This window comes from Acipenser ruthenus, chromosome 1 (assembly GCF_902713425.1).
Source record: "Acipenser ruthenus chromosome 1, fAciRut3.2 maternal haplotype, whole genome shotgun sequence".
Classification (NCBI taxonomy): Eukaryota; Metazoa; Chordata; class Actinopteri; order Acipenseriformes; family Acipenseridae; genus Acipenser; species Acipenser ruthenus.
The window spans coordinates 23,852,761-23,871,921 of NC_081189.1; the positions used below are offsets into that span (position 1 = coordinate 23,852,761).

The 19,161-nt window shown below is 37.8% G+C and overlaps 1 protein-coding gene across 1 annotated transcript in view; it reads right to left on the reverse strand.

Annotated features, from left to right (window-relative positions):
• Positions 1 to 19,161, reverse strand: part of LOC131736868 (multiple epidermal growth factor-like domains protein 10) — a 65,255-nt gene that overhangs the window by 19,725 nt on the left and 26,369 nt on the right. The window contains exons 6-9 of the mRNA XM_059022345.1: positions 13,619 to 13,865; positions 12,149 to 12,269; positions 11,433 to 11,569; positions 2,746 to 2,958 (exon numbers count right to left, since the gene is read on the reverse strand). Coding sequence (XP_058878328.1) covers positions 2,746 to 2,958; positions 11,433 to 11,569; positions 12,149 to 12,269; positions 13,619 to 13,865 — 718 coding nt within the window. The remainder of the gene's footprint in view (positions 1 to 2,745; positions 2,959 to 11,432; positions 11,570 to 12,148; positions 12,270 to 13,618; positions 13,866 to 19,161) is intronic.

Below are 19,161 nucleotides of genomic sequence, written 5' to 3' on the forward strand. Positions count from 1 at the left end.
ACTGTTGTTTGATCCCTGTGTACTTTGCAGGCCATATGGCTTGGTCCCATACAGTATAAACAAGCAAGTCTGTGACATTCATACCCCACCACACAAAAAAATGGAGCTATCAATAACATGAAAAAGTAGATCCCCATGGCCCAAAGTTTCATCACAATCTCTCTCTCTCTCTCTCTCTCTCTCTCTCTCTCTCTCTCTCTCTCTCTCTCTCTCTCTCTCTCTCTCTCTCTCTCTCTCTCTCTCTCTCTCCAGTCAGCACTCACATATCCGACCCTATCACATTCTTACTTCAGTGATGGTTAAAAGAGTGTGACGCATATCTGATTATTTCATTTTGGCCCATTCCAACCCTTGTCCGATTTTCAGGCAACACAAAAAGATACAATGTCAAAAATATATAGCTGAAAGGACTGTTTTAAAATAGGGTCTAACCACACAGGCATTACCCGGGCTTCACACAGACAGCCCCCTGCAGACATTTAGACCTGCTTTTATACACCTGCCTGCTTAACCCCAGCTTAACCCCAGTCACGTGATTCCACTTCTGGCTTAACAGTAACCCCCATGGCACTCCCTCCAGGAATACATTTTTCCTCCTCTACTCTGCCACTATATATAGGAAAATATACTTGAACTTTGACCCATTCGACCCCTTACTCCATCACTTCAATTCAAACACAAAATGTCTCGATTTCAATCACTCGACAACACCCACAATACAGAAATGCTCATTAATGATCAACAAAATTAGACTATGTTTAAAAAAAATAAATAAAAAAAACATTAAAAGCTGGTAAATTCGTATCTCACAGAAACTGGAGAAACAAATAACGACATAGAACGTCTGTACAGCACTGAAACACTATGTTTAAAAAAAAAAAAAAACTGTACTGCTGAACCTCGTATTCTTTAATATTAGCATCACAAGGGTATCCATGTATTATAAAAAATAATAGATGGGCCTATTCAGTGAGTTACAGGAAAATAATTCCATCTCAGGTTTCTGTGACAGTTTATAAACTACTCAACCTTCGGTCTTGTAATTTACGACATCCCAGAAACCCTAGATGGAATTATTTTCCTGTAACTCACTGAAGCCCATCTATTATTCTCTCTCTCTCTCTCTCTCTCTCTCTCTCTCTCTCTCTCTCTCTCTCTCTCTCTCTCTCTCTCTCTCTCTCTCTCTCTCTCTCTCTCTCTCTTGTAATTTCAATTTGAGTTTACTATAAAAACAATTGAATTACAACAGAGTTAAGACGACAGCCTGCACCTGTTTTCATATGAGACAACACAAATCAAATATTGTAGTGGATCAACATGTTAACACATTTTTATGGGCAGGAGAAAAATCACAGTAATAAAGGGGGGGGGGGGTATTTACTGTGTAACAATTGCAGACTCTAATACCTGGAAGGAGACCAGCTGTCTCTACCTGAAACAGCAGCTCCATTGAAAGCGTGGCCAGGCAGCTGTTGCGACACATAACAAATGGTCATCATCAGCTGTGCCCGGACATCTGAGCTTCAAGGGCTGACACAATGCAGCGCTTGTGGTTCTCTGGCTCACACAAGCGGCTGCACTGACAGAGAACTTCAGCAACAAAAAAATCCAGTGGATCAACTACACAGAGGCAGTGTTGAGGCCTTCCCCAGTCAGAACAGGTCACCTCTATGAGAGCCCACTGGACGTCTGGGTTAGCTGAAGACTCAACCTTTTACCAAGATTGGATATCACTTGGCCTGACCATCATAGCTTTGCCAGGCTCGTAATAGGTTTTCCAGAGCTGATTTGAATAATTGTTTGATGTTGTTTATTCACATTGTCTCCGGGGTTGGTGCCCGTGTCAGCCGCAGTGCTAAACTAGAATGATTAAAGCCTGTCATGCTTGTGCTGTGGTTTTAAAGCAAAGCTCCTCTGGAGATGAGGACTAGGAACCCGGAGGTCCTTCATTAAATAAACCCAGCGAGGTCATTTCAGCTCCTTACTTCTGAATACCCAGATCTTGTAAAAACACTACACACTAGAAAACCAAGGCTGTTTGGTATTGGATTGACCAAAATGGTTAACTACACAAATAACTTGGTTGTGTGGGTTTCTAATTAATGTTTGATTAGATAGCTTTGAGTCTAATGTTATTTTGTAATTAAATGCAACAAGATATGTCTGAGTAAATGAAAATTGATAGTAACATAAGTAGTACAACTAATGAATGACAGCCTCTTTGGAATTAGTATGATAACAAAATCTGAACATCAAAGGATATCCTAAATGAGCATCTACATTTTAGCTTTTAAATCATGGGTTAATGTCAATTACTTATGTGTAACTAGAAAATAGTATTGAAAGAAGCTTTTTGTTTTAGGTAGATGGGGGGAAAAAAAGACTTGTTTGTCAGATATTTGTTTAAATGTATTCTGATGTTGAGAAAGTGAATTATTAGTTGGTCTATGAACGTTATTTCTTGCAGAGTAGTCCCAATGTTCATATAACAGATCCTTGTGAATGCTGTTATTTTTAGGGTCCTTATTCAAAAAAGAGATATAGATGGTCAGCAGGAGCAAGAATCTAGTTCATAAACAGCAAATCCTTTATACAAACTCACTTGTCAGAAATGATACCAGGCCTACTGTAAAAATACTGAATCAATAGGTTTGCTGGTGCTCCCTGGGCAGAAATGACCATGGCTTGCTAGCTACAGCGTCCTCTCAAGCAAAGCTTCTTGCTATGTGGAAAAGCAGATCTTACCTCTGGGTGTTGTGAGAATGGCAGGGACACTTTTTGTCACACTTGATCCCATACACTCCCTCTGGACACAGTCTGACCTCGCAGTGCTCACCGTCGTAGCCTGCCTCACAAAGGCAGGCACCGCTTATATGGTAGCACTTCCCTCCGTTCACACACTGACATGTCTGGGCACAGTTTACTCCATACGTTCCAAACGGGCATTCTTCCTGGCACCTGTAATGGGTATGACAGAAAAGAAAGGGTGTAAACAAACAAACTGCAAACATTAAACACAGTAAAAGGGGCCAGGATTCCTGTGATATTCCACACACAAGCCTGAAAAAACAAACAAACAAACATCTTTGCTATAGAGTTTTCTCCTGCACTTTTCAAAACCCATGGTATGTTACATCTGTCTACCAAACAACACTCCTTTATTTGTTGTTTTTAAACCAAACCTAAAAATGACACTGTTTTAATTGAGACATGCTTGGGAAGCTTCTCAAAAAAAAAAAAGAAAAAAAAAAGTGCATTGAGTCAACAAGGAAAGGGGCACAGGAAAATGCAGAAAACACCACTGACTGTGCCTCATTTGCTTTCAGAATTCAGTTTTCTACAGCATGGTAAAAAAAAAAAATATATATATATATATATATATATTTTTTTTTAAGTAGAGTCAAAAAGCAGGGATGGGATTAAATCTGTCCCTGCCAACAATAACAGGTGTGGCCATTCCTCAACGTAAGGTAACTGAGTGCTGATTGGGGAATGGCCATCTGTATAAAAGGGGATAACTCCTTTGTTTGTGGAGAAGGAATTAGGGGTTGAGTCTGACGTGATGTCGGCCCCTGCATTTGTCACACAGCCAAAATGTCTAAAATGTAAGTACAGGGTTTCCTAAGTCTGTCCCAAGGGTGTCAAGTCAGAAAGTGGTGAAGTGATGTGTGGGTTAACCAGTTTAAAGAGTGAATCACAATAAAGGTTGTGCCAGCTAATCAAAGAGCATGCTGATGTGTACAGTAGTTAGAAATTTTTTAGGGGTGGGGGTGGAAGGAGGAATGAAACACTTTGCTCCAAGTAGTTTAAGAACTCATATTTATGAACCCGAATAGACTGACTGCATAAAATGCCAGAAGATTCTCCTGTAGTTCCCACAGGAGCCATACATGTAGAGAACTCAGTGGGAGGATGCAGTATCTCAATATGTCAATAACCTCTTCATCCTTATCAAGATGCCATGAGAACCACTTAATAGTGATATCCAATGAAAACAGTTTTATTTAAGTTTTGGCATTGCAAAAATATCCCATAGAAGAGCTACAGTACAATAACTCAGTTCTTTGCTCTTTACACAACCAGAGGCAGCTGTTACAACGAAGGGGGTATATTCAGAAAGTGGCACTCATTTCCTAATAATATCAATTGCTGAGGGGTGATTTCTATAAAACACATACTGTGCTGCCTTTTGACTGTTTCCCTGCTCAACTCAAATTTTTCAGTCAGTATAAACACTGCCCTCTGACAAATATTAGGACATCATTGACACACAGGCTTAAAAGGATGCCAAACCAGGGGAGCCATGTGTGCAGTGTTTAACATGCACCACCATCTTTTATACAATGCCTCTGTACTACCAACTGTAAGCCTTAGATGACAACTTTCAAATTATTTTGTCAGAATATGCCCTGGTGCTGGACAGATGTGAAATCGCTCGGGCTCGATTCTCAAACTGTTAGATTTTAACAAATATCAGGAGTGTAAATGAGTAAGTAAATGAGTAAGTCTAATTCTCCAACACCTGTTTTGTGTTCGTAAAGGTAATAACAAAATGACCAAAGCCTGTATTGTTTTCCGATACATTTATCAGCATTCACATCAGATTAAAAAAAATAATTATGTTTGTTAATATTGCCCTATCAATCCTATCAATACTTTTATGGTTTCTAGGCTTCAGAGATAAATATTCTTATTGTGTTGTTATATATCCTTATACGTGTCACAGGGCTACACCAAATCGTGCTGTGTTGTGCATTAAATTTATGTAAGGCCAGTATCGGTGTGTATATTGAAATATCAGAAATCAAAGCATCTATGGCTATTTACTCAGCAAGTTAAATATTCAGTGGGACGACTGTGTAGAACAGCCCAGTCAGGGACAAGCAACCCCAGCTGTGTCATACCAAAAATTATATCAAAGTCTCTGGCAACCCTCTCTAATTGGTCAACTTTTCCACATTCTATTTTTTATCTGAAATGTGCTCTCACTAGAGTGCAGAATGTTTTCCTTCTCTTTGCTTCTTTATCAATACTGCTGAAAGGCACGGATAATTAAAAAGAAGACCAACACAGACTTGGGACTGGAACTTAACTGTACCCCAATAGATACGATAACTAGGGCTAAAGACTAATCAAGGTTCAAGACTGTGAACTGTATTTACCAGTTAAAAGCCATTGAATTTTTTTATACACTGAAATACATGTTATTTTCAGTAGCAGTTTTGCCATACTCTGCTCACTGTTTTATGTCAACCCAGTGTACACTTCCACTGTAACTAATAACAATGTTATGAAATGTCTAATTTCCAAACTGGAGATTGTCATTGATTTAAACTAGACTGCATTGGATAGCTTCTTTCCAACAGTCGAAACAGTTCATGCACAAATAACAACTCCTATAAATGTATGCATTCACCAATTGATTTGGAAAGCCTGTATTAGGTAATTGTTTTTACTGATATTATGTCCTCCTGCCTCCTATATGTTTAGTAATACAGTAAGCCCACTGAGATGCTAACACACGGTAACCTACATATTTTTTAAAGGAATAAAAATAAAAAATAAAATACTGTACACTTTCTAATTGCCCAGCAGAAGAGGCAGATTGTACACGATAAAGAGACTTCAACCTACCCAGAGCTCTTATATGTAATACATAAGCAAAATAAGCTGCTCTTCAAGCCTCACTGGTAGTGGATAACATAAAAAGTAGTTCAGCATTCACAGCTGTGTTACTGCAAACATTGACATTGGCTAAACCTATCCCTTTCAGTGAAGTGCTTTCTTAACCTGTATAGGAACTCATTCTAAATCTGACCAAGGACTAGTCTTCCTCAATGCTGGTTACACCCCTGCTGATCCTGTATGCTTTCCAAACTTTCCATTTGGCAACATATGACTTTTTTTTTTCTATGCCAAAATACTTTTCTTGACTGTTTTCCAACCCAACGGGTGTGGTTAAAAAATAAATCTACGGTTTGTGGTAGTCTGTCATGACATGTGGGTTTGACAAGCCCTTATTAACTTATAAAAAAGCACTTGTGTTGCTATTCCTGTCAGTTCATTGGCTTTTTAAATATATGGTTTTGCTTTCTGATACTCTTAATTACCAGCTTAAGGACCTTTGTACGGGCTTGATGATGCACATCCTGGTTTGAACCAAGTTTGTCCTCCTCAGGCTTTTACCAGGTTTTTGAAAACTGAGCAGATATGAAATAAAGTCATTAATTCATTCTGAGCCATTTTTTTAAACTGGTACCGTAGCACTTAAATGTACATTACATTTTGCAAATTAAATCAAATTTATTGTTGGCACAGTATAGTACATGTTTTATTAAAAAATGACTGCTATACACCCATAATGAACTTAGAGTTAAGCATAGCTTTAATTACTGACATTGGTAATGCGTGACAACCCTTATAAAAGTTTACCATAGTAAAAGCATAGCAAAGCATGGTAAAGCATAGGAAAGCAATGTAAAGAACAGTGAGGTATGGTAAAGCATATCAATAAACATGGTAAACCAGGGTAAATTATGGTTTAATAAATGGTATTAATGTGGAAAAAGCATGTTCAAAGTGCAAAAATACCATGGTAAACATGTATAAGGGAAGCTAAGGCAGTTTGACTGCACATTTTATTTGAATGTTCTCATTTAATTAGTTAGGCTTTTCAGTCAGGTCATCTGGTAGCATTCCAAGTGCACATTCTCTAATAGGCAATATAGTGAACTGCTTTGTGCACTCCATGCCCTTTGTACATGTACGGCCTGCAGCATGTCTTGTTTTGTGCTTCTATTGTAGACACAAATCAGGGCTGCTTCTGCCAAACTGTAAAAGTGATCCACACCGCCCAAAAAAGACATTTCACCAGACTATGCAGCACCACAAGATATTCTAAGTAACATTTTAGCTAGCAAACATGACAATATCAGCAAAATTTAACGTAATTTATCATTACAAGGCTTACCTAAATTGGTCAGAAAATAAATGTACTATCACTATACTATTATAAATGTGTGGTATAGTGGTACTATTAATGTATTTGTTAAATAAAACATATATATAGTAGCTGTATTATGATAGCAAATCCTTTAAGTTTATCAATTCATATAGCACAAACAGATGGCAAGTCAGGGAACAGAAGTACACACATCTGTCCATTTGCAAGAGCTCCTCTAAATGTTTGACGATTCCTAAGGGTTTTCATATCCTGTGGCTGCAACAGTCATAAAGCCACCAGCCACAAAGAATGCATCCACTTGCAGAGCCGGGAAACCATCCACGGTCTGGTGGTCACAGGAAAATCCTTAAACTTTCTATTCACTCACATCACCCATAATAATTGTATGTGGTGTTTATAGTTAAACTTGATGAGAACAGATAGATCAAGAAAATTAAAAAAAAACGGAAAAGGGGATTTAAGAGGATTAAGGAGATAAGTAGTTTTTCAGTCCAGATCATTTCCATGTTAGAGTTGTTCAATACCCTAAGTAAAGCAACATTATTGGGGTTAATTTGAATCTTTATGATCACAGGCATGTCAAGGCAGCTTGCATCATCCACTATAACCACACAGTCCTTTTCAAAGTCTTCCTGTTTTTCATCCTAAATTGTGTACAATACATAGTCTTTGTTAAGATTAAAACTAATTTGAGTCTTCCCAGTTACAGACCAGATACGATTTTCTGGGCTGCATTTTCTGAATCCATTGTTAATCCTAGATTTATGTCATCTGCAAACTTAACAAGCTTGCAGTTTGTGCAGTAGAGTATCTTGGTCCAAGAAATTTATATACATCAGGAAAACAAGGCTGCAGTGTTACTGCCTGTCTCCAGTCTTACTAATTCAATCAATTATACACATGAGGTAGTGGCGCTCTTAAAACAAACAGTTCCATACCAATTAAGCTTTGCATACAAGTTGCTAGATGACCTCATCTTGACCTAGTGGCGAAACACCTGACCCCGTGTTCAGCAGAACACTGACACAAGGTACAGCATAAGAGGAAAGCCTTGTGAAAATCTCAAACTGTGTTCTGAGAACTTTTTCAAAGGGGAAACAGGAATGCAAAATAGACTCCCTGTTTTGTCAGAGGGATAGCCCGGGTTTGTTTTTATATAAAATTATATTTTTTTATAACATTCTAATACATTGGTCAACAGTGCTCCTATTTTACCTTTCCAAGTGTTTCTTTTTTATTGTTTCATAAAACAAGATTATATAGAATAATAATAACGAACATGCAGTTCACAACTAAAAAAAAAAGCCTGACAGTGCCAGAATATATCTAACATAACTTGCAACAATGTTTGTGAGAACAAAGGGTCATGTGCTAACTCACAAGGTCATGAAGGGGTTACTCCATTGTAAATAGCATGAATGGTGCAGGCTTCGCCATTATAAATGTGATCTGCTTTATCATCATGGAAGCACAGTCAGAGCCATCATCCGTATTCCTTTTAGTTTAATACAATGTTGTTAGCTTGTTTCTTTTTAGCTAGTTATAAAATACATTTTAAAAAACTCCTTGGTTTATACTATTTTCTTCTACTTGGACCATGCCATGTCTTTTCCATGTGGGTTTACGGTTCAGTGCTCTCGGCACCTATCGGTTTGGGAGTGATAGTTCCACGGGAAAGGTCAGGACAGAGTCGTGCTGTACACTCAATGCATTATCAGTTTAAGCTGCAATCGATAGTTAGCACTGTGGTACTGCATGTGAGAGGAAATGAAGCATGAGAAAAGGACTTGGGGATAGCAGTGGATGAAACTCTAAAGTCAACTAGACAGTGTGGAGAAGCTATAAAAAAGGTTTTTCCTCTCCTAAGCCGAGTTGGGGCAACTTGTTACTTAGTAACGCGTTACTGTAATAATATTGTCAATAACAAGGTAATATAATGCGCTACATTTTTTATGGGAGTAATATTACAGTTACTTTATGCAAAAAAAAACCAAAAAAACGAGTTTGTCTCGTTACCTTTCCTGTATTGTACACCTACATTGGTGGTCTTTAATTTTCAGTTCAGTTGTGTCCGTAAACGTAAACTGCTCTTTATTGTATTTTACCTCAGTCACTGTTTGTAATCTGTGCTCTCAGTCAGCAGCAACAGTACCACACACAGCACGCCGTCAAACCGGAAACACTAACAACTTACGGCAGTGCTTTGAATATCACGATAATTCTTAAGTTAAAGACGTAACTGCTATTTTCAAGTTCATCTGCTTGTTGGTTTTTACTGACTCACAGATGTGGGGAAAAACAATGACGGCTTAATTTGAGATCATACAAGCTCCCTAATGTCTGTTTATGGTATTATTGGTTTGTCTGCTGTATCTCATTAAATTCAGTTAAAACAGACTAGATTTTAGAGAGAAAAAAAAAAAAAACACACAGTACACAATGATAAGGATTTGTGTTTTCTCCAACAGCACAAATCAAATTCTAAAAGAAAAAAAAGCAATTACTGGAACTTATAACCGAAACATAGCTAAACTAATGTATAACGTGAATTAAAAAATACAATTAGTTTAGTCATAAAAGTATTTTATAAGGATACTGTATTTCAAAGCTCATTTGTGCGTAATCATTTTAGTAATCTTTGGCTGTTGGGCAAGCTATTTATTTAGATTTCTTGTGTTCAGTATGTTTATGCCCTGGCAAGCTGCATTATAACAGGAAAAACACTGACAAAGTCTTCTTATCAAAACATTTGTCTAATTTAATAACTATTTTTTGTACTACTACTCTATATCTTATAATCAAGGAATTAAAGTTAAGAATAAACTACCTACAGCGTGACAAGACCCACTTGATACACCAATAAACACATACTGTGCTCGCTGTACAGTATCCCTCACACACATCTTTCTTCTCTATGTAATTCAAAATGGCTTATGAAGCAAAAGAAGAAACATGTACATAACACAAAAACCACTGACAGACTCCTGCTTGACATTTTAACAGCTCTTTTAACATAAAAATGATATACTACACATTTCCAGCTGGAAATAACCAAGACTTATGAGTGACCCTGATCTGATAGAATTTGAATTGATGTGTGTTTTTTTTCTTTCTTTTCAGTGCATGCTGACCTTGGTACTGGTTTATAGAGGATCAACAGTTTGCTTGGTTCTCTGTCAAACAGTCATGTGCAATTTTAAAAAGAAGAAAAAAAAAACAGGTCAACATAGTTTTCTAATTAACAGTTGTACTGTCAAGTAATGCCACATTTCAGTTAATTAATTCTTACACTGTGGGTCTTAAGGTCAAGTGGTATATGAAATTGTCCACCCTCAAAACCAAATAATGCTGTGCGTGGTTTTTTTGTTTTCTTTTATTTAATAGTAATCATATATAGCTTACATGATACACTAAAAATAACTTAATCCAGTAAATCACACTAAATGGTTTAGCGTGATCCTTTCCCATGCATACAGACATGATGTTGACTTGTCTTCAGTTACTGAACCACTAAACCAATTGTGTAACAGTTAAAGTTATTGTTGTGCAAACAGTAGGCTGAATGTCACAAGCAGGGTCTACTGTATATCACTGTGTTTGGAGTTGCTTATAGTTTCCATTGAAGCATTAATATGAGGATTTCTGATTACTATTATCCAACACTGTTGGTCACTAAAAAAATTAACTGTTTCCACATGAACCACTTAAACCACAGTGTAGGTTCATTTTAAGTTTTAAGTTAATATTATCTCTGTTAATGTGAAAGGATTACACGTACTTGTTAAACAAATCATAGCATATTGTTTCTCCCAGCTGACAGAAGAATGACTAGGCCTACACAATACATTGCAGGGCTAAACTATGTTGTGACTGTGTCTATATTTTATTTCTGGAGTCTAGCAATGCCAACGGGTCATTTCTTTGAAAGTGTGAGTATTTGATAGAATTGTCTCTGTCCTAACATAATATATTTATATATATGCGACCTGTATGCAGGGCTCACATAGTGTTTTTTTTTAATACCTTTTCTTGTTTGGATTTTTGTTTCTATGAAAGCGTGTGAGGTTTAAAACTTCTGAATGTTTTGTGGATTGATCTTAAAATCTGTATATGGCTTCAAAACAGGCACAGGTACTGTTTTTATAGCAAACCGTTCACCCAAAACACCCCGAAACCCACTTGCTGGCTATTAATAGATCTATGGGGATTTATGAAGAGTCATTGGTATGCCTCAAAATGTATTTCTTCACTAAAAGGCCTCCTAATCCTAACAAAGCAACAGACCTCTCCACTTGTATCAGTACATTTATAGTATAGAGAACTCCTCGGACACCAGCAGAGCGGCAATCTGTACACTTGACTGAACTCAGCTGTCTGAATTTAATGTGCTGCCAATGTACAGGTGCTTTTCACATACAGTAGGGATGAACACTTTATCACAAAGAGTTCACAAACAGGCTTGCCTCACCTCTCTCCAGTGTATCCTGGGCTGCAGTGACATTGACCGGTAGCTGAGACACACATTCCTCCATTATGACACTGACACTCCTGGGAGCAGTTTTTTCCAAACCTCCCCTCTGGACATGGCTGACCACACACTGTGCCCTGAATCCACCACACAGGTCAACAAGAGAAGAGGGAAGGGGGTGCAGAGATTAACATTAGCCTCCAATTCTAATAATTGTACTTTCTTAGACGACAATAAACCAAACAAATTCTGTTTGCTATGTAGCTCTTGAGGTTCACTGGTAGAAGAGTGCCTGTAGATCAGGGTTGCCCAATCCACCACACTCCAGGTTTAATTGGTAAAATGAAATAGTTAACAACTTCAGCATCTGGATGGATGTTTATTTAGTTGAATAAAACAATTAAGAACAGGGAGAAAGACTGAAAGGGCCAACTTTGCCCACCCCTGCTGTAGATCCTCTTTTCTGATCTACAGTATTACTGGCAGTGGCACCAAAACAGTAGTGGTGCTGAAAGGCAATAGTAGTACAAGGATAGCAGCTTCAGCAGTATAAACTATTGGCAGAATGGTACATCACCGTGGTAACATGTTGACTGCCAACTCAAGAGTAGTAAAACTGCAAATTTACATCAAGGCCAAGTGTTCTACTGTATCAATCTGTCAACAATTCCTTAAGCCAAAAAATCTATATATTGTCAAACAGTCAGCATTCGTACCATCCATCCAGCAGGGCAGGAGCATTCCCCAGTGACGTGGTGACACACTCCTCCATTTTGACATGGGCACCTCTCTTCACACTGAGGGCCATGCTTCCCAGGTGGACACAGGTCTTCACAGCTGAGCTCCCAAAACGAAAGAGGTAATTAGAAATACAAAACACCCTTTCAACTTACCAAATTCATGATCAACTTTTCCTTTCTATCTCCAGTTCACTGTAGTGCCTTATCATTTTGAAATTTGAAAATTAAGTTTGGAAAATATAAATATACTATATACATTGTACAACATAAGAAAACTGTTATGTTAACGATTAATGAATAATCTGAAAGCATAGAAAATACCTGGGGTCTGCACACATTAGTATTTTTCTTAATTTTCATGAATGCATCCCCGTTTTACCAATGTGCACTCGTCACTTAATGTTTTAACCCAGAATATCATACCGCTAGTGCTGAGATAATTGAGGCAAATGAAGCAAAAACAGCAGCTGTAAATGTGAGTTTAATTCAGAAATAACTGAAAGAAGACATGGTAATGATTGTGTAGCCTGGTGAAATAATGTCATGGTATATCCTTAACTCAAGGTAAAAGGTAAAAAAAATGTGCATGCAAGGCTAAAGATATTTCTTGCCTACAACTTGCAAATCACAGGCTGTATTGACTATGTCCTGACACGTGTCAAAAATCTTTTCCACAGAGGCTTCTCATAGGAAGATTTAAGACCATTGCATAGTGCTATTGCCCCCTAACTGTTTACTGGCAGTGTACAGTAATACTAAGCATGCATTTTGGGGGGGGCTCCCGAGTGGCGCATCCAGTAAAGGCGCTCCTCGCAGGATGTGCCCTATAGCCTGGAGATCGCTGGTTCGAATCCAGGCTATGTCACAGCTGACCGTGACCGAGAGTTCCTAGGGGGCGGCGCACAATTGGCTGAGCACTGCCCGGGTAGGGAGGGCTTAGGTCGGCAGGGGAATCCACGGCTCACCGTGCATCAGCGACCCCTGTGGCCGATAGGGCGCCTGTGGCTCTGCAGCGGAGCCGCCAGATCTGTGTTGTCCTCCGGCACTATAGGTCTGGTAGCATTGCTGTGGATCTGCAGTGCGAAAAATGACGGCTTGGAAGGAGCACGTTTCGGAGGACGCGTGTTTCAGCCTCCGTTTCCTGAGTCGGCGGGGGGGGTTGCGAGCGGTGAGCCGGGGATACAGATAATAATTGGGCATGCTAAATTGGGGTGAAAACCGGGGTAAAAATAATTGGCGACGGCTAAATTATATATAAAAAAAAAAAAAAAAGTAAAAAAAAAATAAAATAAATAAATAAATAAATAAATAAATAAAAAAAAAAAAAAAAAAAAATAATAAAAAAAAAAAAAAAAAAAAAAAAAAAAAAGCATGCATTTTGGGAGTTTTTTGGGAGAAGGGCATGATCTTCAGAAGCCACCACAGAGTAGTTAAGTATTTACTCACAAGGCCCCAGTGTACCCAGGAGGGCACTTGCATTCTCCAGTAACATGGTCACAGGTAGCTCCATTTTGGCACAGGCATTTCTGTTGGCATCCGTTCCCATAATTCCCTGGATCGCAGCTGTCCTCGCATCTCCATCCTTTGAAGCCCGGAGAGCAGATACATGCCCCAGTAATGGGGTTACACAAAGCTCTATTCTTACACTGGCAGCGGTTGCTGCAGTGAGGGCCCCAGTGTTCACTGTCACATGCTGTGATGTAAAAATAAATAAATACAATGACCAGTAAAAATAGAGTTTTTTCAACAACAAGCACAATGAAATAACTCAGCTATTTACAGAGATTCTGTCTTGCCAACGTCATTCAGCCCGCAGCCTAACTGTACCATCTTTGATTCGGATTTCATCATTTCCGAGAAGATAGATACCAAGAGAACTCCACAAAACACCAGACACTGTAGGAAGTGGCATTGGTGGTTGAGGGCCAGTCAACCAGTGCCGTAAAAACTGAAGATCTCATTTCATTTTTTTCAAACAGCAGGGGTGTTAACCCTGGTGTCACAGCTCAATTCAAGAACCTAAATGACCCCTGCCATTCCTAATTTCATTAAGAAAAATTTGTCTTCATTTTCCCAAATCCCATTGTTAGGAGGTGGGTATCACTTGACATAAGATACTGCATCTCTGAGGATCTAGTTTTCAATTTTCTTTTATTACCATTAGTAGCATTATTGTAGTTATTTTTTTGCCATATGACCATCAGTTTATGTAGGTTACTCTATTTCAGGACCATTAAACACAGGTATATTTAACATTTAAGTTAGTTATAATGTTGTAGCTGCATGCATTAAACTGAAACTAAAAATGTATTTTTATGTCTCGTTGGTTTACTAAACCTTGGAACCTTGGACCGTTTCCGACTCCAACAACACTGCCACTTATGGGCCTCATTTACGAAAGGGCACTAAACATTATGGTGCATCATTAGTGTGCACGTTCACGATTTCCATATTTACTATTGCAATTTTATTAATTATCGCACCAAATAGTGGGCATATAATGGTGCTCGCTGATTTTATTGTGCCACACTATGGTAATCAGAATGAATATGTGATTTGTATGGTAATGCATGATAATGTATTTAAATGAGGCACCCTGCTCTGAATAATGAAATGAGCTTCATTTACACCGTATTTACTAAGGGGCGATAATCGCAGTGTGCACCTTCAAGTGAGCGATAATTAGTTTGTTTGGAAACCAGGCTTTAACTACTGATAAACACACTATTTAAATCTATTTTTCTGGGCTGAAATCTATCTGGCATCATGGAGGCATTACTTTCATTAACATTTTCATATAGGTTATATTAAGCATGAATAAACGTGAATTAATGTTATAATTTCTTAGATTTTATTTTATAGTTTATTACATTGGTACAAAATTTAGTGGTTAAATAAAACACTGGACCAAACAAGGCATTATAATTTAAAACAACCTCCTCCACTAGAGTTTATAACTCCTCTGCATGCAGTTTTAGTTTGCGTTGCCTTTACCTGTCCACTGTGGAGGGCTGCTTCTGTTCACTGCTTTATGGTGCATGTTACAGCTACATTTAGTGCCCTTTCGTAAGCGAGGCCCCTTGAGTGTTATATTCAAAGGTGGCATCTGTCTAGTAAAAGCTTAACAGCTGTTACTCATAAGTCTATTAAAGACCCTGGTCATTAAAAGTTAAACCTGTAAAAATGTACAAAATATTTTGAGTTACCAGTGAATGTTTATTAACAAAATTGTTGAGTGACAAACAAATTTAGCATCAACCCCCTCTAAAAAATAGTAAGCACTATAGACATTCACATTCAATTAACTTTATTACTCCAACATAAATCTATTTAATAAAGCAGATTAGTACATATTAAATATACTGTTGGCATTTTGGTATTTCTATGCTTCTACAGGGTTTCACTGAAACTGTTGATAGACCAAATATGTCTGGTGCTTAAAGGGATACATTTATCTTACTACTTGTATCATGCATCAATTGAATACTCAACCTATAATGGTTCCCAAGCAATGTAAAACCAAGCAAAGACTTAAGATAAGTGGGTGCACCTCAAACAGAGTGTGTCCTATTTCCAAAGACTGACAAAGGCAAGGTGATGCTTCTATACTGTATGTAAATCTTGGGTACACTACTTTGATTGACATCTTAATGGGAAGAGTCAGCTTTGCTTCAGATTTTGTTAAATTTACCACACTACACTGAGCCGCAGAAATGAATGACCCATTGTTTCAAACTAAAGTTATTATTATTAATGCAGTATTAAAAACCAATGGGTTTCTTAATTTAGGTTTAGCTGGGTTAGATAATGTGATAATCATGTGTTCAGAACACATGCAATCTCTGCCCTATGTAGTGGAATTTTGATAAGATTTGATGTTGACTCAAGATTTTTTTGTCTCTCTCCTAAAGACTGACTTTCATTGTTCTTTTATGAACTGTTCCTGCGGCAGAGAAGCCAGACAACAAACACAGACCTACTTTCTTGTCAACTGGTTAAAAGTCCAGTGTGCTTCCTCGGGCTATGCATTATTTGAGGTGATAGTCATTCGGTCTGCACAAACAAAACACCCTATGATGCATTGGAGATATGATTTTACCTTTGTAAGATGCGGCCCAGATAACGTAAAGGATTCGGCCTTGGGGGAATGGTCTGAAGAAAAGTGACAACCCCTCCTGATTGCCTTTGTTACATCTTTTTAAATATTCAACTGACCTGTGCTGTATATCACAACACAATCATATAATGGCATTAGAATTGGTTCTTTCAATAACTGGAGTTGCTGGGAGGAAAACAGCTCCTCCTCTTCTTCTTCTTCTTCTTCTTCTTCTTCTTCTTCTTCTTCTTCGTATTAGTAGTAGTAGTCGTAGTAGAAAGGTGACCATATTTTTAAGTTCTTAACCTGGGACAGCATGGAAATATTGTGAATAACCTTCAACTTCCAAGCTACAGGGAAGCTCTAGGGTTTTTTATTTTCACTTTGGCAATGTTTGATCTAATATCATATTGAAAGTGAATGCAGAGACTCATGGTGATATTCAGAGTGGAATCTTTTACTTTCAAAAACTTTGCACAGCAAGTATAGTTATTACATTACACAGTAGCAATTCAATAATATCAAATTCCGAGATTCTATTTTATTGCTGATTACAGATGCAAATCTAGTCCCTTTTTCTGCCTAAGAAACTGCATCTTCTCTCTTTGATTTCTACTTTACATCTCGCTCCTTCGCTATTTCTATGCTATCCTCCAGTCCAATCTGCAAACCAGGCCTTTCCTGTATGAAAGCATTATGTATCTCAATTTATAAAACGATTACTCCATAGAATCTTTTTTTTTTTTAATTCTGAATTTCTTACCATGTAAATGGCATGGTATTTGTTTTGTATTTTTTTTCTATTGCAATTCCTGCTTGGATATTAGTGTGCCGTGATTAATAGATACTAGGATTTTTTTTCAGCCACTTTCTACTATTGAACTACTACTATTAAAGGCAATGAAATGTGTTAAATATCCTATCGCTTGACTGTGCAATAAATGAAGCCCACTAATCAGCTTTTCTGAGTTTTGTTTAGAAGCTGCCCTGATTGCAGAAACAGGAATTTCCTTCTGAAGTAGTTATTAAGTATTGTAAATAGTAATCCACGTAGGCAAACCCTTTAATTTTCTCAGAATAGTATTTCCAAATTCCCCCTTTAACATGCTGTAAGCTGATGGGCATCGCTTAAAACAGAAAGGAACCTGTTAAAAACGTGTTCACTGCATGATGAAATGTCCTGCCTATTCAATTTTTCGGTACCAATCAAAGATCATGAGAAATCATCTTCTGACAATCTAAATTAGATAACTACGCATTTTACGAAGGCTAATTTCTTTACTGATCTTGCTTGGAGTTTATTTTTTTGAGTCAACAGTATAGGCTGAGACATGGATCAAGGTGTAATAAGATTCAATCGTATTCCTTTTCTGATCAAATTAAATGTTGTCACTTCTTTACTTCTGAAAGGAATACTATTTAATCTTCCTTAATATAAGCATTAACCTGTGTAAAATGCACAGAGAAGTTTTCAGATTGTCAGGAGTCGCTTTCTCATTATCATTGATTGGTACTGAAACTGCAAAGACAAGGCAGGAAATGTCATCATACAATTAACACGTTTTTAACAGGTTCCTTTCTGTTTTAAGTGTTACCTGTCGGCTTAAAACATGTTAAAGGAAATCTGGAAATAAAACCTATTTTGCGATACTTAAAGTGATCGACCCTAACCCCAGCCCCCCAGTAATTCAAGCCCTGACATTTGTCTCTTTTGCTGAAGAAAAAACAGATTTTTTTAATCAATGTGTTGTTTTTCTTCTATGAAACTCACAGCTGTGATAAAGTAAAATACCTTATATAGATATCACACGTATGCAACATATACATACTTGCCAACATTTGGAAACTGTTCAGTGGGACGCTCGTCTCCGGGGGGGGGGGGGGGGGGGTCATACACATCATACACATGGGAGGAGTCATACGCAAAGAACGCTCATTATCATATAATAGACGTATCCCCCACCCCCCCCCCCCCAACTCAACATGACACGACCATCATGACAGTAAAAATAGATATAATGAAGCGTTCTTACCTTTGTATAAGTTAGTGATCAGCAGATGTGTCAGCTGCATGAAGAGCACAGCGTGTGGTTTTCACTAACTCTACTGTGCAGCATAAATGATTTTTTTTTCTATGGGTAAACATCTGGACTTTCTTCCTGTGCATCAACCATAGGGACTGTTGGCATGTATGCATATAGCATTACTCTTAAATATGAATACTCCATTGTTTCATAAAATGTATACATAAAGAAATAAATGTTCTGAAACTTTGAAAATATTTTTACAACTTGAATTTCACAAATAACTAGTTAATAAATTATTTTGTATTATTTACGAACACACATTTCCGTACACAGCGACTGCAGTCTATTATTTGAATGTATTAAAATGTTCTCAGTGGAGGCATATATGAAACAAAGTACATTTACTTTTAGGGGGGGTTGTGATTTGTGCCTCACCTGTCAAAAAAGTCCCGAGCCACCACTGCTTATACACAATTCCCATTACAAATAAGTTAAAAACTAATCACAGGCACGCAAGAAAATTACGTTATTTCATAAACTATAAAAAAACATGTTCCCTGGTAATTTAATCTGCCAGCTGTTCAGACAGGGCTAGCCTGGCAGATCCAAACCAGGGGAGGGAATGTTGTTTTCCATACATTTAATATCACCCTTCCAAACCAGCACTCTACAGAAACCAAGCATGTGGGAACCAGACACATGTCTGTAATCATAATCTATAGAGGAGGGATATCGTGTGGTTTCAAGCAAAATAACACACTAATACCCTGGTCCATTTCCACTCATTAGGCTTGCCCAGTATCTGCAGTTTCTGGTGATATGCACAGCAGTGTTTATATAAAGAAACAGCTTGGTTAGACTGGTAG